The following is a 22,816-nucleotide window of genomic DNA, read 5'->3' as shown; positions in this document are numbered from 1 at the left end:
GGCAGGAGAGTTACAACTTTGAGGTCAGCTGTCCATATAGAACGCCCTAATGGGAGGGGAGGTGACTATATATTAGGGAGCTGGAGTTTGATACCTCAGGTCTCCAGGAGACACACACAGTTTTCAGTAGCTTTTCAGATGCCTATTTACAGACAGACAACTGTTCAGCAACTGTCCACCTGACTGACTAGAGGCAAGGTCTAGCTGGACGAAGAGCTCAGCTAAAAGGCTCGTTAGTTAATCAGCCAGGACCCTGGGATCTCGTCTGCGTTCTGAGCTCTAGAGTTATAAGGGGGCCGCATACCCATCCCATACTCCCACATGGCAAGTGCTGGATCACTTTAGGTCTTCCCAGGCCCTTGCACATGGACGTATAGTGACTGTGCAGTGAAGGGAATCTGTTGACAGGAGTCCTTCATGGGTCCTTTACTAGACTTTAAAGCAGTGTTAGTCCTTGCAGCACACTGAAATCCTAAGAAATAGGCTGAGGAATTAGCACAGTGCTGAAATGCTGACTAGTTAATGTATGAGACCCTGGGTTCTATCCTAAGAAAAACCTTTTAAGATGGAGCCATTGGGGTTTGTACTTACTGGCTCTGTGTTGTACAAAATTGGGGGGAAGTCTTAGTGATGTGTGTTTTCTTTTTATATATGCAGACATAAGATCATATTCCTGCATGTATGTTTCCTGTCTAAATAAAATCTTATTTTACAGAACTTGTTGTCATTAAAGTTTAGATAATTTTAGCAAAAGTCTAAAAAGATGCATGTGCCTTTTCCACAGGACCCTACAGCTGCACCTTATGTATTTCAAGATGACCCTTACCTCATACCAACCTCTGTGATGGAGTCGGTGAGTACTGTTGGGTAACTTCTAGTAATTTTTAAAAGCTTTACTGGTTTATGTAAGGATATATAAGTAGCTAATTTATTAAAATAAAATAAGAAATCTTGAAAAACTTACAAATCCTGACAAATTGGTAGACTCTGAATCTTAATTAAGTATTGTTTTTGAAAAAAGTTTTGGTTTAGTTTTTGTTTGTTTTTGTAATACTTAGGTCTTAACCAACATTTAAGCAAACCATGAGTATCTGTGGTGTACTGTATATAAAACATGACCTGAAATTAATGGCATATTCAGAAGTGAGATATGTGAAGTACTGTAACTTTGTTTGTAATTGGGACCTCTTGAATTGTTATTTTTTCTGGGGGAAAGGGAGCAATTTTTGCTGAGGGTGTAGTTTGGCTTGAGACTAAATTATATGTAAGTGCTAATATGTATTTTTTTTCTTATGTAGCGTTCATTTTTATTGGCAAAGAAGTCTGGAGAGACTGCAGCAAAATTTATTATTAATTCTCATCCCAAATATTTCCAAAAGGATATAGCCGAGCCTCATATACCGGTAAGGAGAGGTGACTGTGTCTCTTACATGGTAATGTGAATACAAATTAAATCACACTTCCACAGCTGAATTAGCCACTTTAGTGCCCAGGATATTGGAGTAAGAACCTTTGCTAACCTTTTAAAATTTCCTTATTGTGTGTGATTCTCCTTTGTGACAGACAGTTCCTTTTCAGGGACCTCTAATGGCTTCTGCCATTTCCTTGTAAATGTTGTATTTATGAGGGCTCTATGCTCCGTGTGTCTCTGCACTTTCTGTTTTGGTCATTTTTGGACTCCGTTGACATTGGTGTCTGCCTTGCCCACATTCCTCTTCTTGGAGCTTGAGGCCACACTTCTGATGCCTCTTGGTCCAGGAATTGTGGGGTGTCTGTAGAGTGTTGCCCAGCAACCACTGCACTCAGATTGTTATCTGAGTGGGAAATGCTGTCCTCGGCAGCTCATCCTGCCTGCAGCATCTCCCTTCCCCTTTCTTCCCCAGACTCACACCCAGCAAGCCAGCACAGTTGTATAGTAAGAATATAAGAACAGTGGTGGTGCAATGCCTGTAATCCCAGCACTCTGGGAGGCAGAGGCAGGCGGATTTCTGTGTTCGAGGCCAACCTGGTCTACAGAGTAAGTTCCAGGACAGCCAGGGCTACACAGAGAAACCCTGTCTAGAAAACAACAACAACAAAAACAAACAAAAAAGAGAATGCTCATTGGTTGGCCTATCACTTGCCCTTTTGGCTGGCAATGCTCCTATGCTTGGTTTCGACGTCACTGTTGCTGGAAGCCTTGTGGGGTCTCCTGCCTTGGAGGTGGTGCCATTGCACACTGTACTGTAATTAGCTGTGTCTGTCTCTGGGGTTTGTGTTAGTGGTGGACTATAGATCCTCTTGTAAGCTTTCTACCATCAGCTATGCTCTGTGTGGATTGCTTTTCCTACTGTGACAATACCTGACAAGCAATTTAATGAAGGAAACTTTTAGTTTACCTTAAGAGTTTAAGGAAATACAGGCCATCATAGAAGGGAAAGCATCTTAGCAAGAGCAGCAGACAGCTAGTCACAGAATAACTGAAATGGGAGCAGAAGCCGTGCGTCCTAGGAGTTAGCTCACTTTCTCTTTATGTACAGTCCAGAACCTGTGTGAAATGATCCCAATCACATTGCCACCTCAGTTAACCTGACCTAGAAAATTCCTCACGGGCGTGTCCAGAGACTTGTCTTTTTGATTATTCTTGAATCTGTCAAGGTGATAACATTAACTGTCATTAGAATGGGATTGCTTTGAAGGTAGTGCACCCCCCTTTAAAAACATCTCAGAATCCTTAATGTCTAGCTTAGTACTTGGAGTAAAGGAGTTTGCATTTGAAATATATTTGAAAAATTAGTAAATGAAATAAAATCAAAACACCTGGAAGCAAAGTATTTAGATCAGCCTCAGGTTGAGACCCTTGGTGGGAAATATGGAGTGAATATTTATGTTTGAATGTTTTTAAATTTTCATAAAGTCAAGGTGGTGCCTAAACAGTCTTCTGTCCATGTTTACTGGCCTTTCTGTATATTTTGTCTTCGATTTTGTACTAAGACATTTATGTTCAGATGACGTCCGTGTCTGTGGTGTAGGAACCAGGGACTGGACCGGCCAGGTTACTTGGCTCTCGGGATGCTAACAGCCTCGCCTCGTGTTGCCCTACTCCCTGGCCTGTCTGTAGTCATTCACTTCTCCTGTTGTTCTAGTGCTTAATGCCTGAGTACTTTGAACCTCAGATTGAAGATGTAAGTGAAGCTGCCCTGAAGGAACGAATCAAACTCAAAAAAGTCAAAGCTTCTGTGGACATTTTTGACCAGCTCTTGCAAGCAGGTGACTCTTTTCAGTCAGAGCCCCTCTGGGTCATGGGGCCATTTTATATTATCCAGTTAGCTTTGAGTAGAAATAGCAAATAATATTTACTCTGCTTGCTGGTGTTGTGATTTAAGTGGTATAATATACAGAATTCGTCTTCTGCGCTAGCTTCACCCTGAAATTATAAGTGAGGTGGAACTGCAGGTTTGTTTGCTTACTGGCTTTTGTCCTGTGCACTGGCAAAGGAAGTACGTGGCCTCTGTTTCTAACATTAGGTGTGAGAAGACAGAGCCAAATAAAACAGAAAACTTTATTTTATGTGTGAGTGTTTTGCTTACATGTGTATTTGCATCATTTGTGGGCCTGGTGTTGGTGGAGGCCAGAAGAGGCCCTCTGATCTTCCTTAACTGCACTTATAGATGGTTACTTTACCACTGTTGTGGGTGCTAGGAATCAAACCAGGACCTATGGAAGAGCAGCCAGTGCTCTTAACTACTGAGCATCTTTTCAGCTGCAGAGAAATGTTTTAAAAGAAAGACTTGATCAATGGGATCAGGGACTTTGATATTGATAGGGTTCTTCTTCACCTAGTAGTCTAGAAAAGACCATGTAATTTTTCTGAGCATCTAACTAATGTCCTCTTGTGTTTTGAATTAGATCTGGGTGACTTTATTACTAAATATAATTCTACATAACATGACAGATATGCTACTATAAATATACATGTCATCTCTTCAAAATCAGCTGTTATCATTAAATTTTAGGAGTCTACACTGCTGTTAAGTGAATTAGGATAAAAATGGTGCTAAACATAAAAGAAACAAACTAGACAAATCATTGAACATATTATTTGAACCCCAAAATATTTTCTGACACCCTTTTCCAAGAATTTGCTTATGTTTGCACAACTGAAGGTTGTACGCGTAATACATTAGAAGCTACATAAGCAAAGCATACCAGCCAGTATGTAGTTGAGGTTCTGCCTCTGCTTCCTGAATGTGAGTGACAGTTGATGCGGACCTGCAGTGAATGCCTCAGTGCTGACGTGTTTAAATAACAACTGCCTCAAAAAGACCTACAGGCATTTACTGGGTCACTGGGCACACCTATACCACTGTGGGCAAAGCTGGAAGCCTAGGCATGCAGGTGTTACACACTGATCAGGATGCTCTTGAACACCTGCCTCAGTTTCTTGAGTGTTAGGATTATAGGCATGGGCACTTATGTTAAAATGAGTCTTTTATGGTTTTAAAAACATTTCTTTTTGAAAAGCGTTATTTTGGAATTTTGTTTCAAAAAGATTTATTTATTTTATGTATATGCTACACTGTAGCTGTCTTCAGACACACCAGAAGCGGGCATCTGATTCCATTACAGATGGTTGTAAGCCACCATGTGGTTCCTGGGAATTGAACCTAGAACCTCTGGAAGAGCAGTCAGTGCTCTTAACCCCTGAACCATCTCTCCAGCCCCTAAATTTTTTTGTTATATTTTTATGTGTATGAATGTTTTGCCTGCATGTACTTGGAGGGCAGAAGAGGGTGTTGGATCCCTGGAACTGAGGTTATACCATGAGGATTGTAAGCCACGGTGTGGCTGTTCTTGAAGTTGAATTCCGGTCCTCTGTCAAAGAGCAACAAATGTTCCTAACCCTCTCTCCAGACCCTTGTTTTCTTTCCATTGTACTTTTCTCTATAAAGTGAGTGCTGACATGGTATTTATCACATTTTGAACAGTGGGGTTTTTTTGTGGATTTTATTGTTACTTATTTTTGAGGGCCTGGGAGTCAAACATGTTGTTTTCAAGGCTATTACAATTACACAGTTATTTTAGTAATTCTGAGTACATTTTTAATGAGGGCCTGAATCCAGTTGGGATAATTGTGTTTGTTATAGTGGATCAGGTGTAAGAATTGACGTGAACCAGCAGGCTGTTCTTCAGTGATAGGCTCCAGAGAGGGAGATCAGAAAATAAGCTAGGAAAGCTGGGGTCAAGAGGTCTTCTACAACCTGTGTCCTATGCAAAACGAATTTATTCAGAAATAGAGTTTACAGGGGTGTTTTAGGGTTTCTATTCCTGTACAAAACATCAGAATGAAGAAGCAAGTTGGGGAGGAAAGGGTTTATTCAGCTTACACTTCCACACAGCTGTTTGTCACCAAAGGAAGTCAGGACTAGAACTCAAGCAGGTCAGGAAGCAGGAGCTGATGCAGAGACCATGGAGGGATGTTACTTACTGGCTTGTTTCCCTTGGCTTGCTCAGCTTGCTCTCTGATAGAACCCAGGACTACCAGCCCAGGGATGGCACCACCCACCATGGGCTAGGCCCTCCCCCCCTTGATCACTAATTGAGAAAATGCCTTACAGCTGGATCTCATAGAGGCGTTTCCTCAACTGAAGTTCCTTTCTCTGTGATGACTCCAGCTTGATACACAAAACCAGCCAGTAGAGGGTAAAGAATCAGCAGAAAGCCGGCATTCCTCATGTGCTCATTAGTAACATGGTACTAGAGACTAAGTATGTAGCCAAATAAGCTACCATCAGTAGAAATTGGTGAGGAGTTTAATTCATGAGGCTTTGGTTGGTGGGTGTTTGAATGTTTCTTTCTTTCTTATTTTTTTTTTCTCCTAACCACAGGAACCCCAGTCTCGCTTGAAACAACTAATAGTCTTTTGGATTTATTGTGTTACTATGGTGACCAAGAGCCCCCAGCTGACTATTCTTTTCAACAAACTGAACATTTGGAAAACTTGGTAAAAAAAATAATTATAATCTTGGTTTTTTGTTTCTAAAATAATATATTCTCAGTGGGTTAGGGTTCTGTATCATAGTAGTAAAAGGTTCTATACTGAGGTGGCATGGTAGCCTTCTGTAAGCATGATGGAGACACATGAAGTTGTTTTCCCTTCATTTTTAATCAGTATGTATTATACCAAATAGTGTGTTTTGCTGTATGTGTTTGTGTGTGACATTTTCATACCTGTATGTGATGTATTTTAACCATACTCCCTCCTCCTCCTCTGCCTCTTCCTCCTCGTCCCCCTCCTTTCCCTGGGGTCTTTATCATTTTCCCAAATTATCCTGTTCTACTTTGTTTTTAGGATGAATATATTTTAGGAGATTATACAGATGAGAAAAAGCAAGCAACATCTGATTTTTTTTTTAAAGATTTGTTTATTTTATTTATATGTAAGTACACTGTGGCTGTCTTCAGACATACACCAGAAGAGTGCATCAGATCCCATTACTGATGGTTGTGAGCCACCTTGCAGTTGCTGGGAATTGAACTCAGGACCTCCAGAAGAACAGTCGGTGCTCTTAACCACTGAGCCATCTCTCCAGCCCCTGATTTTTTTAATCTATAGATTAATCTCTAATTCCACCCATTTTCTTAGAACTGGCATGATTCTCAACTTTATAGCTGGATAGCACTTGACTGCGTATGTGCTGCACATTTTGGAGAGGCCCTAGGCCCTCTGCGTGGTAGGCAAGCACTGAATTGTGATACTGTCTACTTCCCCTAGAAGTTTTTTTTTTTTTTGGAAATTTTTTTGTTGTTGCTTGTTTTGTTTTTTGAAACAAGGTTTCTCTGTGCCCTGGCTGTCCTGGCATTCACTCTGTAGACCGGGCTGACTTAAAACTCCCTGAGATCTGATTGCCCTGCCTTCCTTCCTAGTGCTAGGATTAAAGGTGTACATCACGCCCAGCCCTGTATTTTTTTGTTTGTTTGTTTGGTTTGGTTTTTGAAATAAAGATCTTGCTTGGACTAATCTTAAATTTAAAACCTACATGCCTTGCCCTCCTGAGTACTAAGTACTGTAGGCTCCATTACTGGGCCGGTGCACACCTTGAATCCCAGCGCAGTGGCAGAAGGCAGATCTGAGTTTGAGGCCAGACTGCTCAGATTTTAAATGAATACTCGTCTGGAGAGAGAACAAAGGGGACAATCTGACTTCCTCAGTCAGATTTTCACACTAGGGGAATTTACTGTGTGTGAACATTTTGGGGGAGTTTCTTTGTTTTTTGATGATCTGATATTTCCTTTTAGTTTTATTTCCTTTTTTTAAATTTTTTTTAAGTAGCTTGCAAGCAAGCATTGTCTTACCTGTTATTTCATTTGTTTTAGGAAGAGGCCACAGAGGAAAATAATCAAACATCCAAGATGGAATCTGGTCGTTGGAAGTATGTGAAACATGGAAACCTTGTGTTGTGGGAATTTTACAGCACATAAAAAGTATGCTACATCATCCTCTAGAGTTGCAGTCCTATAAAATGTTCTAAAACATTTTAGAGGAAACTTTTTCATTGTACAGGTGTATTCCACATTCTGCCTTTGTATATTTGTATTTTATACCTTTTGCCTGTTTTGTTTCATGAGACAGCCTCTCTGTAGTCTTGGTTGTCCTGGAACTCACTATGTAGAAGAGGCTAGCATCAAACTCACAGAGATCTTTGTGCCTCCTGAGTGCTGGGATTAAAAGTGTGTACACTATACCTGGTTTCTCAGTTACTATTTAAGATTCCACTTATATATAGTCTAGGCTAGCCTCAAACGTGGGACATTCCTGCCTCTGCTCCCAGGGGCTGGTTTAAGAAGTGTGCAGCATCACTTGTGGCTTTTTTTTTTTTAAATAAGATTGTTACCTCTTGCCAGCATACAAAAATCCATTTAGGGTTTGGTGTATAGTTTATGTTGAGCTGTAGATCCCTCCCTAACTAATTCTGAAAGATTTGATTGGATATATAGAGAAGGAAGGCTAGCATTAATACTAGAAATTCTAGTTTAGAGTGATGGCTTAGTAGCTCTTTTCCCAGCATCTTGTGTATAATTCCAGCTCTAGGAGATGTGACCTCCATGGACACACTGGCACACACTGCATACACTCAAACAGATGCACACACATGGACTTGTTATAAGATTTTAGCTCATATCCTAAGGTGTTGGGTATATAGAAACATGCACCATTTTCTTACCCTCGAGTAAAGAGGCAGAACTGCTTGTGCTAAAGTATGGCGAGACTCAGGAGCAAGGTTACCGTCGGGGACTTTGGGGTCTAAGAAGTAGGATAGAGAAATAGCCTCTGCTGTCTATCTGGTTCTTGGTATTTCTTAGATGTTAATAACTACTTTCTTGTCATTCCTGGTCATGGCCCCGAGAGCTGTGAGTGCCTAGACAGCTTAAGATCTTTAACCAATTGTGAAGTGATAACCTGTCACACTCTGAGTCAGACAGTTATGTACATTGCCTAAAACATTCCCAGAAAGTGCTAGCTCTCACTACTAGTTTTCTCTGGGCCTCCAGTTGATGTTTCCTCTGATATTTCTAGAGCGCAAAACAATGCTGAGAGAATCTTCGCTCTAATGCCAGAGAAAAATGCACACTCCTACTGCACGATGATCCGAGGGATGGTGAAGGTACCTTTCTTTGTTTGTTTTTATCTTGAGGGTCCTTTGAGTTCGTTCTTTTCTACCCCTACAGGTTTATAAAATGCCTGGGATTATGAATATATGCATAATATTATATTTTGGGGCTCAGTTTTCAGCAAGATATCTGTTTGCTTCATACTTTTTTTCAGTAAGCATAACATGAGAAGGTTATATTTTTGAGACAAAGTCTCTGAAATAACCTTAACTAGTAAACAAGACTTAAACTCACTCGTTACAGGTACTCCACAATACCTGTCAAAAAAAAATCCTTTTTATCTTTTCAGACAATTTCTCTGAAATTGTACTGCCCTCAGACTCAACAGGTCTTCCCAGTATAATTGGGATAATGGACATACTTAGAGTGGTCATTTTATCTTTGTCAGCCTATGCTGTCTACAACCTGTTAAATGAGATTCAAATTATGTCTTTGTATCAGTCCTCAAAATTTTTTTAACTTAGCAGCATTTCAGATTTTTGATTAGGGATGAAAAACTTCACTAAAGTTTGAGTTTTTTAAAATTCTTGTGTGTATTCATGCATCTATGTCTAAATTTATATAAGGGGGTAGGTAGGTGAGTGGGTGTTGGGGTTTCTGGAGCCAGAGTTCCTACAGGCATTTATGGGCCTCCTAACAACATGGGTATGGGAATGAAAACTCCAGTCCTTTTGATTGAGCACCAAACTGTCTTAAAGACTGAGCCGAGTTCCCCAACATAGACTAACATTTTAAAGCAAAGAGCTTGTTGGAAGCTTGCTTGTGTGTTGGAAGACGTCCAAGCGTATTGTCCTCCCCATTTCTACCCATTAGTGAGTAACTTGTTTCTGCCTCATCCTCAGTTGTGACAACTGAAACTGTCTCTAGGCATTGCCAGTACCTCCTGGAAGAAACCCACAACACTGGGATACAAGCCTCCCGAGAATAGGCGCCTTCTGTGTTGTGTGCTCCCCAACGTTCACACTTGGGGAGACTTTGATGATGTTCGCTTTTTCCTCTCCAGCACCGAGCTTATGCACAGGCGTTGAACTTGTACACCGAGTTATTAAATAACAGACTTAGTGGTGAGTATAAGGACCCCTCACATGTGTCTTCCTCTAACACAGTGGTTCTTAACCTTCCTGATGCTGCAACTTTTAATACAGTTCCTTATGTTGTCCTGTCCTCCAACCCATAAAAGTATTTTTGTTGCTACTTCTTATCTGCAATTTTGCTACTGTTTTGGATTGTAATGTAATATCTGATATGTGACCCCCAAAGCGTCATGACCCACACAGGTTAGGAACTGCTGCTTTTACCGAGATTCAGTGAGGTCTTTGGATTTTGCTCTGGTTGTGGGGGTGGGAGGGTGTTTTTTTCTTGTCATGCTCATGATTACATTGGGAGTGGAGAACCTGTTCTAAGGCCTTACTGAGACTGACCAAGTACTTTTCCTTTACAGCTGATGTATATACCTTTAATGCATTGATTGAAGCAAAAACATTCATACTCAATGAGAAATTTGAAGAAAAATGGAACGCTATACTGGTGAGCAACCACCGCTCTGTCTTGTAGCTGCCTTTCACTAATAAAGACCAGTTTAGCATCGCTGCTCCCATGGATCAACTGCCCAGTGCCTGTCTCCCCTGAGAAGAGAGAGCAAGTCACCACATAGCAAGGCTTCAGGAAGACTGGAACAGCTCACTGTAATTGTCTTTGTTGTAGGTTACCATACTTATTATAATTCTGGCCAGAGATGACAAATTGAAAACATGAAAAAGGATTTTGGGTAAAACTTAAAAGTGGAATATTTTTATATTACTATGGTCATCTGTTCTTAGGTTATTTTATACATTTGTTTGTTTTGCTTAATTTGGTAGAAGATCGCAGACATGATTCCTTGCGTGGATGGCAGGAAGGAGAGACAGGCTCCTTGATCCCATGACAGTGTTAGGCTTTTCTAGAGGGTGGGATTGCTGGCCCCGCACAGGCAGTACTTATCACGAGTTTTGGTTTTTCTGGTTTTCTTTAAGAAAAGACGTCACTGTGTGGCCCTTCCTGGCCTGGGTCTTGCTATGTAAGCCAGGCTTGCGTTCACTCTCAGGTGCTGGGTTAGAGGTGTGCCACCAACAGTGGCTGTTTGTCTATTAAAGATGTAGTCTTTAATTGGAGAATGGGTGTTAATGTATTTCACATGTAGCCACAGTATAAAGTTCTCTCAACAGTTTTGGCAAATTACGTAGGAGTAAAAAATGTTTCCTATTTTGGCTTCACCCAGGATCTACTGAAGCATATGGTTGCACAGAAGGTGAAACCAAACTTGCAGACTTTTAATACAATATTGAAATGTCTCCGGAAGTTTTATTCATTTGGAAAGTTACAGGCCTTACAGATATTACGTGAAATGAAACATATTGGAGTAGGTAAGGAATCCACACTGAAGATGGGGTGCTGAGGTGGCTGCGGGGCTCAGGCACAAAGGCAGGAAGTATCTTCATCCTTACCGTCATCCTGTGAGGGGTTTCTTACTACATACGTAACTTCACATACAGTTGGATCTTTGCATTTCAGCATCCAACTCCAGATAAAAATGTCAGGAAAAAAATTATTATAAATACTTTTTGGTCATTAGTTCCTAAATAATACAAGAAGTATTTGCCTAGCCTTCATAGCATATCAGCTGTTACAGGTGGTCTAGAAATGCTTCTAAGTATACGTTAGGGTATGTGAGGGTTCTATGCAGATACGTCACCATATTATATGAGGACTTGAGCGTGTTAATAGCCAGGCATAGTGGGGTCCTTGGTTTACATCCCCATGGATACCAAGTGAAAACGGTCTGCTGTGACACGAGTCCCTTAGTATTCCTTACTGACTTACCTTAACATTTGAGGACGTTTTTCTTTAGCTTTCTTAATTTTGAAGGAAATTAATTGCTTTGTTAGCTTTAAATTCTAGTACATTTTTCTAGCATGACTAGATACTCTAACACAAATTATGAGCTAAAATGTTGTAGATATTTCAATAATTAATTGAAGATTAAGTGGGCATTGATTGTCTTCAAGGTGCTTTGCTCTTCTCAGTGATCAGTCACACTTGTGTGGGCATGACAAAGTGCTGCTGTCTGTAGGGTGACCTCATCCTTTTATGAGATGAGTTAAACTGTCTTCAGAGGGATAGGAATAGTAACAGTGTGTTCCAGCTTTAATTTGAACAGCTGTGTTTTTACTGTTTTTCCTCTCCCTTTATCTGCCTGGTAATTCGAGAACCCTCACTTGCAACATACCATCATATTCTTCACCTCTTTTACCCGAGAGGTATGTATAACCTTACGTTATCTTCATTTGTGTGTAAACTGACCATCTCTGTTGAGTTGTTATAATTGTTAAAGTATCTGCTCTTTATAATAATTAAGAACAGAGAATTCGCTGGGTGAGTACCTTTATTTAATCACAACACTCAGGATGGGGAGGCAGGTGGATCTCTGAGTTCAAGGACAGCCGGGCCTACAGAGGGATTCCAGAACATCCAAGGCTACATAAACCGTGTTTTCAGGAAGGAAAAAATAAATAAATAAAATAGTTCAGAGGCTAAAAAGATGGCTCAGGGGTTAAAATACTTGACTGTTCTTCCAGAAGACCTAGCACCCACATGATGGCTTAAAATCATCTATAACTCCAGTTTCAGTGGCTCCAAAGCTGCTTCTAACCTCCAAGGGCCCCAGACGTAAACATACATACATACAAATACCTATACACATGCAATAAATAATAATTAAAAAATAGAATTCAACTCTGCATGTTTGCATGCCTATTATCCTGTACCCGCACTTAGGAGACAGAAGCAGAATCAAGGTTTGAGACATTGTATGACTAGTGGTACCCTTAGTTGCAATATAAAATACAAACGTTGGAGAGGGCTGTAAAGTGTACTGTGTCATTCTGACACGGCAAAAAATAGGCGAGGCAGGCTGTAGTTAAGGGTTTCTTTTGGTCTTTAGAACTGTGCAGCTCAGTAGAATAGCTTAGTAGCCATAGTAATTAGGTAGTTTAAGTACATATATTTTTAAATCTTGACATTAAGCCTTACCAGTCATACTCTTTCCTTTGTGGGTTCCAAGAATCAAACTCCATCATCAAGCTTGGCAACAGTTGCCCTTCTGTGCCCTACGATGTGCTCTTTCTTAATCGGCCATCTACGTTCCTGCCTGTCATCTTCCTTAGTGATTCTGCCTCTCCTCTCACATCTCATATACGAACATACGCACCTGTGTAATCTAGATCTTATTTGAAAGAGAAATGTAATGTTTGTGTGAATGCAGCGTAACTGTACTTAATATAATTATCTCCAATTCTACTTTCCTACAAATGGGACTTAACTGTTGCCCTTAAAAAGATCTCCCTCATGTATTTCAGACCTGGTGGTACATATCTATAATCACAGAATTCGAGAAGTGAGAGCAAGCATGTCAGATTTTTCCAGGCCAGAAAAGGCTATATGAGTCTCAGAAAAAGGGATAGAGGGGAACTAGGAAGGTGGGTCAGTCTTTAAAATGCTCGTTACATACACAATCTAAGAACCGTAGACTTTGATCCCCAGAACACAGGCACACACAGTTCTAGCAGACCCTTCACCTTAGGCAAGCCACCTTAGCCCTTTATTCCTTCAGTTGCTCTTGTCGTTGCATTTAATCAAAGCAGGCCCTGTTTCAAACAGGCTGATAGTTCAAGGGGCTAATGCTTGCCTTGTAAAACTTCAGAACTTAAATTGGATTCCAGAACCAATGTAAAGCCAGAGTAGGTAGTGGGCATCTAATCCTGGTGTTCGCGGTGAGATGGGAGGAAGGGAATCCCAGACGCAGCTCACGGGTAAACCTCTGGTCCATAATATTCCTACCTTAGTGCTGGCATTAATAATCATTGGCCACATACACTGTACTACTGATGTCCTCTTCTGAGTCCTTGCCTGTGCCACTGTTTTGAAGTGTTGTCCCTTTGGTGGTTTCTCTCTTGCGGTTTCAGAGGCTTACATTATAGTCTATGACTCAGTTTTAAATGATTTTTGTACACAGATTTTTTTTCTATATATGAAAATGAGTTTTGAGGGCCAAAGAGATGGTTTAAGTCTATGGTTCTTAACCTTTCTAATGCTGCAGTCCTATAATATAGTGTGACCCCCAACCATAACATTATTTTTATTGCTAACTGTAATGTTGTCGATATTATGAATTGTTACGTAAATATCTCATATGCATCCCTTGTGAAAGAGTTGTTTGACAAGGGATTTCAAGCCACAGGTTGAGAACTTGCTGATCTTCTAGAGGACACATGTTCTGCTCCACAAGCTTACCCACCAGTTCTGGGGATCTGGTATACTCTTCTGGAATTTGGGAACACCTATTTAAATATTGTACACATTCAGTGGATCTCAACCTGGGAGATAGATCAGATATCCTGTGTATCAGATTCTTACATTACCATTTATAACAGCAAAATAACAGTTTTGAAGTAGCAACAAAATAATTGCCCTGTTAGTATTCAGTTGTCTTTTTTATAGCCCAGTTTCTTTGCTGCGTAGCAGTGTCTTGAACTTGCTATGTAGCTCAGGTGAACCTCTTGATTCATGATCTTCCTACCTTAATGTTGGCATTAATAAGTATATATGGATCGCGTGGCTTCTAAGAACCACTCCACTAAATTTGCAATTGGGTTTGGTCTTGGTTTCCTTATCTGACTTGACTTTAAAAGAATACAGGTACCACGAAATAATTTAGTTAAGTGTCAATTTGGGGTAGAGGGTGTAGATTTGGGAAAGAAATTTGAGCTTCTCAAGAATGAGAAGGTAGGGTGAAGTCTAAACCCAAGGGTGGATGGGTGCTACAGCAAGGTTTTAGCCCTACCCAGCTTTCTGTCTGGTCTTAGGCTAAAGATGGAGGCAACATATAGGAAGTACATCTCTCCAGCCCGTTGGTAGTGCTTATAAAGTGGGCGCCTGATGAAAGCCCGTTTGCCTTGCTTCTTTGCAGGTAGCTCTATAAAAATGCCATCCCTCATCATCTATGATGTCATGGATGAGTTAGAGGGAAGAACATTCTCTCCACAGGACCCTGACGATGGTAGGTAAAATTGCTTGTGTTTTCCCCAGCTGATGAGGGGGTAGTTTGCCTGAATGCCATCAGAGGCCTTGTGTTGAGAGCAATGTTTATTTAGCTAAGTAACAATATTTAGATTAAACATTCTGAAAAAAAAACCAAGGGTGTCTATTTTTCTAATGTTATTATATGATTATAGTAACATTAATAATATTATAACATATATAATAACATCCACACCAACCAAACCTCTTGTAAACTTTGGTTTTCAGATAAATTTTTTCTGTTGGCCATGAATGTGGTAAGTGCCACTTTATTACTTGATCCCTGCTCCAAAGGTTCCACTCTGTTTCCTTGTTTTGCCTGTAAGTGTGCTTCTGTGTCTCCTCTGTTGATGTCTTTGCTTCTACTCCTTTTGCCTCTACAATCTATGTCCTATCTCTGATATGTTGCCTTGTCCCATTAGCTGTGTAAAGTGATGGAAATAGATTATTACATTTGTTTTCATTTTATCATCATCACATGAGAAGTTTCATGTTTTTATGATGAGTAGAGAGCACCCGTTAAAGTGTGGCAGCCTATCTGTCCTGTGGGCTTTCCTCGGTGTTCGCAGGCCGCCCACATGCAGCCCCTAGGTAGTGTGTGTTACAGGAGAGGAGGCATTTCAGGGCTGGTTCTTGAAGCCGTCTCATGGTGATTAATTTTTTGCTATCAATAAATGGGATTTAGTGTTAAGTATGTATACAAAGAAATAAATACTTTTTTTTTTTTAACTGTTGAGCCATTGGCTTATAAGAATATCTGGGTAATACTATTTGCAAATTTTCAGTGTTCATCTCTCAGAGATTTAGAGCTTGCTTACCAAGTACATGGTCTTTTAAACACGGGAGACAACCGGAAACTGATCGGACAAGATGTTCAATGTAAACTGTATTAGTAAGTATGCTACTTAATATTTCATAAGATTTACTATATGTGTGCTTGTCTCTGTGTGTGTGCACCCACTTGTGCATGCATGCGAAAACCAGAAGAGGGTATCAGGAATTCTCCATCATTCTCTACCTGTTCCTCTAAAGCAGGATCTTTTTCTGAACCTAGAGCTTGTGTCTCAGTCAGTCTGGGAGCCCAGTGAGCCTCCTGTTTCTGCCTGCTTTAGAGTTGAATGCCTGGATTGTTACATACTTACCAGGATCCAAACTCTAGCCCTCATGATTTTGAACCAAGGGCTTGAGCCATCTTTCTGGCGCCCTCCTTCCAGTTTAATTGCTGGCTTCTGCAGGGGGAGGAGCTTATGGACTATAATTACGCTCTAGTTTTAGGTGATGCACCCATTACTTCATAGCACCTGTGATGAACATTTGGACATGAAAGCAGTGGTGCTGAAGAGAGGGCTCCATGGGTAAAGTAGGAGCATAAGTTCTTACCCAGCCCCCATTGCGGTGTGTGTCTCTAACCCCACAATGAAGCGGGAAATAGAAATAGGCAGTTCTGCCGGGCAGTAGTGGAGCATGCCTTTAATCCCGGCACTTGGGAGGCAGAGGCAGGTGGATTTCTGCATTCAAGGACAGCCAGGGCTACACAGAAAACCCTGTCTGTCTGGAGGGGGAAAAAAAGGCAGATCTGTTCAGCAATCTGAGGAGCGGGTGACACTGTAAAGCAGGCAGATGCTTACATACTTGGTGGTTAAAGCATGCTCCAACAACAACTTCACATGTAACTATATACAAACACACACATACATGGTGGGTGAAGCAAGTGCCAACAACTTTATACATACATTCGTACATACATTCATACATTAGGTAGATGGAGCAAAGCTTACTAGTGGATGGCATGCAGAGGGTCCTACAGTGAGCAACTGAGCTTCCTAGAGATAGCCCACCGTTTTACACAGCTGCAGTGGCTGTACCTCAGCCTTCGTCTGCAGATAACGTCTTACTGCTGCCATGCCTTTTCATGTTTGTCATTGCTATATTCCTTATACATCTAGGGTGGTGCACTTGCCTCTTGGGATGCAGCCCACTCTGTTGGGCAACTTTCCTGCAGACCAATATGACGATTAAATTTCAAAATATAATATTGTTTAGGTAAACTAATGATTTTACAGACCTCCTGGTTTGATTTAAATAGGTTTAGGAAGTTAGGGTAATTGAAAGGAAGTTTAAAGAGATGGTTAAGTTGTTTTGCCAGAAAAGTGTAATAAAGTTAGAACTAAGAGTGGAAAGTATGCCCTCCTTTGTAGAATAATGAGGGCTATATTGGTTAGAAAAGGAATACAGTGAGTTTTCATGTATTACAAGCACATAATTGTACTTGGAAAAGAAAAATAGGCTTGGAGCAAGTTAATTATCAAAGAAAACATTCTAGGTTGGATCTGAGTTCTAGGATCCCGTGATCTAAGGATTTGGCCATTGGTTTCAGTGTTCACTGTGAAAAAACAGGATTATGAATAAAGAGTAAATCTCTTTATTTAATTATTTAATAGTAAATGAATATAAGATTAGAGAATAGATTATTAGCTGAACAAGACATAAGGTAGATGTCTTTCTTGCTAAATACAAATTGTTATCAGCTAAGCATAGGAAAGAACTTGCTACTATACACTGGATTGCTTAAACTTTGTTAATTAGTAATAAAAGAATTATTGCTTTGGGGTTATGGTAAACTTGTGGAAAGAAAAATGAGGAATGTTTAGTTAAGTATAAATTTCAAAAAATAATACATAATTCTATTATAATTTCCCTTTGTGTAATGATTTTACATCTGTTTTTGAGGAATATGGTTTTGTGGTGATTGTTTTTAGAGACAAGTAAAGTTGTTGGAATGGCCTCATTGGAGTTTTCTCTATTCAAATGTGTTTGTGTGTGTGTGTGTGTGTGTGTGTGTGTGTGTGTGTATGTGTCTATGTGTCCATCTCTGTATGTGAAGTGGTTGGAGCCTGACTCCATCCACCCACTGTGTGTGAGTGAGAATGTATGCATATATATTTATATGTGTGTAAAGTTGTTGGAGCTTGTTTCGTCCACCATGTGACCAACCTCCATCCCCTCCTTGGACCTCTGAACAGATTGTTGGAGCTGGTTAGTTACCATTCAGGGTGGACACAACAGTGCACCTCCAAGGTCAGTGAGATTTCAGAGAGGCAGGTGAGGAGGACATCTGAGACTCAACCCCCTCTCCTCACTTCATCTATATAGGAAGGCACACCTGTGTACATACACAAACAAAAAGATAGCAGTAATATTATGATTAGTCTCTTATATGTACATAGAGATTTTATTTCTTTGTTACACTTTATGCCTTTATATGTGAGGGTTGTTTTGTGTGTCCAGGTCCTTGCTTCTCCACTGAGTACTTTGAATACAAATGTTTTTTGAGGTAACTGCTTTCTAGGATCTGAGAGTAAGTAGTGAGCCAGCAGCCCAAATTGTCCAGCTGAGGATCAAAGATCTCAGTTGAGAAATTTAGTAGTTATCACTTCCTTGGTCAATCATTGACTGTTCTGACTTGAAATTATAAGTATCTTTTTCATTTTGTGTGCACATGCCACGCAATGGCGGGGGTGTCAAGGACAACTTTGTGGAGTAAATTCTCTCCCGCCTTGATTCCATGTAATCCACAGATGATACTGGGGTGCCAGGTTTATGTGGTAAAGTACCTTTACCCATTTCACTGACCTAAAGATGTATAAAAATTTATGATTTAATACATTAATAATCCTACTGAAATTTCACTAATACCTTACTGTTACACACAGACTTTAATCTAAACACACTTTTTATCTCCACAGTTCGAAGTTTTTCAGTTTGATTTGTTCACTGGAACAAATTGATGTCACCTTGAAGTGGTATAAGGACCTGATACCTTCAGTAAGAGTCTTTGTTACTCATCTTTTGTCTTTGTAGATGAATATGTAAATGAAAATTTCCGCTGGATGCTATAAAACCGTTTGTAATTCTCTCCATCAGGTGTTCCTTCCCCACTCCCAAATATTCATAGGTCTTCTTCAAGCATTGGATGTGGCTAATAGGCTAGAAATGGTTCCTCAGATTTGGAAAGGTTGGTGACAGTTTTGTGCCCGTGCTATCTTCAGTAACTAATGGTTAACATATGTGCATTTTTAAGACTGAAAGCCTCCATTCTTTTTTTTTACCCCCCTTCTTAACAGAAGGTAATGCATTTGTTAAGGTCAAACTTCAAGGCCATATTGCTCTTGTTATATTGAATGAGTGCACGTGTGGAAAATAAGATCTTTCTGATATCGGTGCCTAAGAAATAGTAACCAACCTCCATCTCTGTATCTTACCCAAGTATCATACATAGGCTGTGTTATATATTGACTACAAACAGTTCTGATTGGCATTTGGCAACAGGTCTCACTTTGTAGCTCTAAATGTCCTGGTACTCATTCTGTAGACCAGCCTCTGCCTCCCAGAGCGGTGGAATTAAAGTTTTCTTTAATTCTAATCAAGAATTCTAATTCTAACCCCACCAGAAGATAAAAATGAGTGATGGATAAAAGCTCACCAGATGTTTTCATTTGGGTTATCACTGTTATTTGCTTTTGCTTTAAGATAGTAAAGAATACAACCATACTTTCCGAGATGCCCTAAGAAAAGAAGTATTGATGCTCATGGCCAGGGATAAACACCCACCAGAGGTAAGGCTGGCTTAAAGCTCAGGTTCCACCATCATCATTAGATGTGTACTGACCTATGGATTTGCTAATGCGTCTATCTTCTCAAGGTCCTTGTGGGATGTTCCACTGTACAAATGTAGGCTTAGGTTAAACACATAGTACCGTTAGCAGAATACCAATCTTAGTGTTAACCCCATTCCTCTAGTATGAAGTGGGTACCAGGAAGAGTTGTGACAATGAATGCAAGCATATTTGAACAATTATTCCATGAAGTAGAGAGATGATTCCTAGGAAAAGCGCTTGCTGTTCTTCTAGAGGACCAGGAGTCAGCTCTCTGTACTCATATCAGACCCTCACAAACACCTGCACTCAAAATACACGCGCATAATTAAAAATAAGAAAATAACGAGCTGGAGAGGTGGCTCAGTGGTTAAGGGCAACTTGTTCTTCTCACAAAGTACCCTGGTTAGATTACCACCGCCCATGTCTATGCCTCCATTTCAGGGAAAGTGGCCTCTGCAAGCAACAGGCACACATGCACATGCAGGCAAAATATCCATACGTATAAAATAAAATTTTTATTTTTTACTTATTATTATTATCATTATTGCTACTTGGAAAGATTTGCCAGTGGATAAAGGTGCTTTCTGCCAAGTCGGCTGACCAAAGTTCTTTCCCTGGGTTGTAGACAGACCAATTCCCATAAGTTGTCCTCTGACCTCTATACATGGGCTCTGGCACAATTAGTTGCAAATGTATGTACACAATCAATAAATTAAAACAAAACCTTTTAAAGGAAATTCATGGTAGATTCATGGTAGTTAGTTGCACTATCCCTGGACAGGTCAAGGCTTCTTTTTGCTGTATTTCTTGTTTGCTGTGCATGTGATGGTTCTTCATTTTAAATTCTTATCAGACCAAATAAACAGTTCCACTGACTCTCAGAGCCTCTTAGCTTCAGGTTGCATTTGCTGACTGTGCTGCTGATATCAAATCTACATATGAAAGCCAGGATGCCCGGCAGACTGCTCTTGATTGGCCAGCTGACTCTTTACAATACATAGCTGTCCTTTTTTTAAGAGGTGGCAGAACCCAGGAAGCCTGGTGAGTATGTATTTGCTTCTAGGTGTAAATTTTAACAATAATTCTTAGAGTTGAAACATTTACTTGGGTTGATAGGTGAATATTCCTTACAAATCTGAATATACATGAGGTTTTTATGGACACTTGCAAATACCAGTTAAACAAGAAACTTGCTAAGGCCACTTTGATATACTTGAGAAGAGGGTACTTGCGTGAGCTGAGAATTCTCTTTATTCCATACCTTTTGGCTTTCTGTGTCTTATTGGGCAAGAAACTCAGCCTCATTCTTCTTTCTGCCTCTGTGGTTCTTACTGATGAGAGAAGCACACCTTTGGAAATGCTCTGGTGGGCTGGAGAGATGGCTCAGTGGTTAAGAGCACTGATTGCCCTTCCAAAGGTCCTGAGTTCAAGTCCCAGCAACTACATGGTGGCTCACAACCATCTGTAATGAGATCTGATGCCCTCTCTTCTGCTGTGTCTGAAGATAGCTACAATGTACTCATGTACATAAGATAAACAAATTAAAAAAAAAAAAAAAAGGAAATGCTCTGGTAATTCAACATAACTTGCTTGCAAGTGCTCCTTATCCCCATCCGTAACCTAAAATGTGGCCTGAGGACCTTAAGACTTCTGGCAACTGGTATTTCCAGAAACAAGACTATCTTTGGTTTGTGCCACTATTCTGCTTTTCCAGCACTTCACTAACACACTAAATCTAGTCTTTATAAGTGGAGACCTTAGGCTTATTCGCTTTTTCCAAAATTAGAGACATCAAGAGCTTCCTTCCTCCCTCCTTCTCCCCTCCCTCCTTCCCTCCCTCCGTCTATGTGATACATGAATGTATTGGACACTCATTACCAGTCCAAATATGCCTGCCAATTCTTCAGAAAAGATGTTCAAAACTTGTCTTTGGCTTGTAGCTCACTTAAATGGGACCCGTTAACACCGTTTTTTGTCCAAAAAACAAAAACAAGGCATTTTTCGTGGTCAGGCACGTTGAACATACTGTGAAGCAGGCTGTGATGATTGGCGCAGGGGTACGGACCTCAGCTAAGTCATGGGAGCTGAATGTATGTGTTTTGCCTCTGTCCTGCATGTGGCAGGCTGTTGGAATTCACATACATGAGACTGTTGCCTTAATCTGAGCCTCTTCTTAATGAAGATTTAGACAGAATAACTCGGGCTTTAAGAGGGAAGCAGGCAAGCCGGGCTGGGCGGTGGTAGCATATGCCTGTAATCCCAGCACTTGGGAGGCAGAGGCAGGCGGATTTCTGAGTTTGAGACCAGCCTGGTCTACACAGCGAGTTCCAGGACAGCCAGGGCTATACAGAGAAATTCTGTCTCGAAAAAACCAAATCAAAAAGAAAAAAAGAGGGGAGCAGGCTAAGCCAAGCCACTCCCTCACTGGAGGGTGTAACTAGCACTTCTAAAGGGCCACGGCTCAAGTTTACCTGTGGAATTTGTGTACCCCAATTGGGAACTAGTGGAGCCCACAGGAGTTCAGAAAGTTTGGATTGATGACTTGTAGGTCACCCGAGGAAAGGGTGGCTTGCTTTTCTAGTTGCCACTTGTTTTTCTGTCAGCAGTCATCTGTTCTCCTCTTCCACAGGAAAATGTTGGCACTCTTCAAAAAGCATAATAAGATTCCCAGGTAAGTTGACACTCAGCGGCCTCACCTGGTACAGGCTTGAATTAGTCCCATGGGCTTTGACTCTTGGGCGCATGGTTGGAATTTCTTCACATGCTGAAACCACTGCATTCAAGGGCTCTTTGATTAGACAGGTAAGCAGTTTATCTCCTGATTACCATTCAGGGCATCCTAAGCAGACCTTTTCTCTGTTCAGTGATCATTTTGTGTGTGTGTGGGGGGGGGAGTGTTAGAATGTTATCCACTATCTTTTGTCCAAATTTAATGAGAATTTGACTAGTATATTCTGAATCTTGCCTATAAATATTCGACTAAAAGTTAAGTTGGATGCACTGGAGAAACAGCTCACTTTGCTGCTTTTCCCTAAGGTTTAGCTCTCAGCACCACATGGAAGCTCACAACCATGTCTAACTCCAATTCCGGGGCTCTGACACTGGTCACTATGGGCATTGCACACATATGTATGTATGTATGTCTACATGCATACATGAAGACATTAGAATATATGTCTCTAGCAGAAAAAATGTGAGTTGGGGACTGTTCAGTTTTGTTCTCTTTTACACAGAGATGAATTGCTGGAGGAATTTATGGACACAGCTAAAGCCTCCAGCAGCACTGCTATGGCCATTGACGTTGTGAAGCTGGCAAGTGCCTTCAGCTTGCCTATTAGTGAGAGCCTTGCCCAAAGAGTAATGATGGATTTCACAGTTGACCCAAAACAAAA

The 22,816-nt window shown here is 40.6% G+C and overlaps 1 protein-coding gene and 1 non-coding gene across 3 annotated transcripts in view; both read left to right on the top strand.

Moving 5' to 3' along the window:
* Ptcd3 (pentatricopeptide repeat domain 3) overlaps nt 1–22,816 on the top strand; it is a 29,107-nt gene that overhangs the window by 5,439 nt on the left and 852 nt on the right. The window contains exons 5-23 of one of the 2 annotated variants that reach the window (XM_052173904.1): nt 785–853; nt 1,299–1,403; nt 3,126–3,249; nt 5,868–5,983; nt 7,357–7,412; nt 8,558–8,645; nt 9,656–9,716; nt 10,094–10,179; nt 10,910–11,054; nt 11,898–11,948; nt 14,657–14,746; nt 14,995–15,023; nt 15,552–15,658; nt 18,513–18,591; nt 18,691–18,781; nt 19,297–19,382; nt 20,317–20,465; nt 22,054–22,095; nt 22,658–22,816. In XM_052173904.1, the coding sequence (XP_052029864.1) occupies nt 785–853; nt 1,299–1,403; nt 3,126–3,249; nt 5,868–5,983; nt 7,357–7,412; nt 8,558–8,645; nt 9,656–9,716; nt 10,094–10,179; nt 10,910–11,054; nt 11,898–11,948; nt 14,657–14,746; nt 14,995–15,023; nt 15,552–15,658; nt 18,513–18,591; nt 18,691–18,781; nt 19,297–19,382; nt 20,317–20,465; nt 22,054–22,095; nt 22,658–22,816 (1,733 nt within the window). The remainder of the gene's footprint in view (nt 1–784; nt 854–1,298; nt 1,404–3,125; nt 3,250–5,867; nt 5,984–7,356; nt 7,413–8,557; nt 8,646–9,655; nt 9,717–10,093; nt 10,180–10,909; nt 11,055–11,897; nt 11,949–14,656; nt 14,747–14,994; nt 15,024–15,551; nt 15,659–18,512; nt 18,592–18,690; nt 18,782–19,296; nt 19,383–20,316; nt 20,466–22,053; nt 22,096–22,657) is intronic. The other variant, XM_052173905.1, reaches the window with a different exon arrangement.
* On the top strand, nt 21,458–21,594 carry LOC127679616 (small nucleolar RNA SNORD94). The gene has a single exon (XR_007976878.1). It is a non-coding gene; the product is annotated as a small nucleolar RNA SNORD94 (small nucleolar RNA).

Source organism: Apodemus sylvaticus, chromosome 2 (assembly GCF_947179515.1).
Source record: "Apodemus sylvaticus chromosome 2, mApoSyl1.1, whole genome shotgun sequence".
Taxonomy (NCBI): domain Eukaryota; kingdom Metazoa; phylum Chordata; class Mammalia; order Rodentia; family Muridae; genus Apodemus; species Apodemus sylvaticus.
The sequence above is the reverse complement of the archived record's forward strand: the minus strand, read 5'-3'. Positions and strand labels throughout refer to the sequence as shown.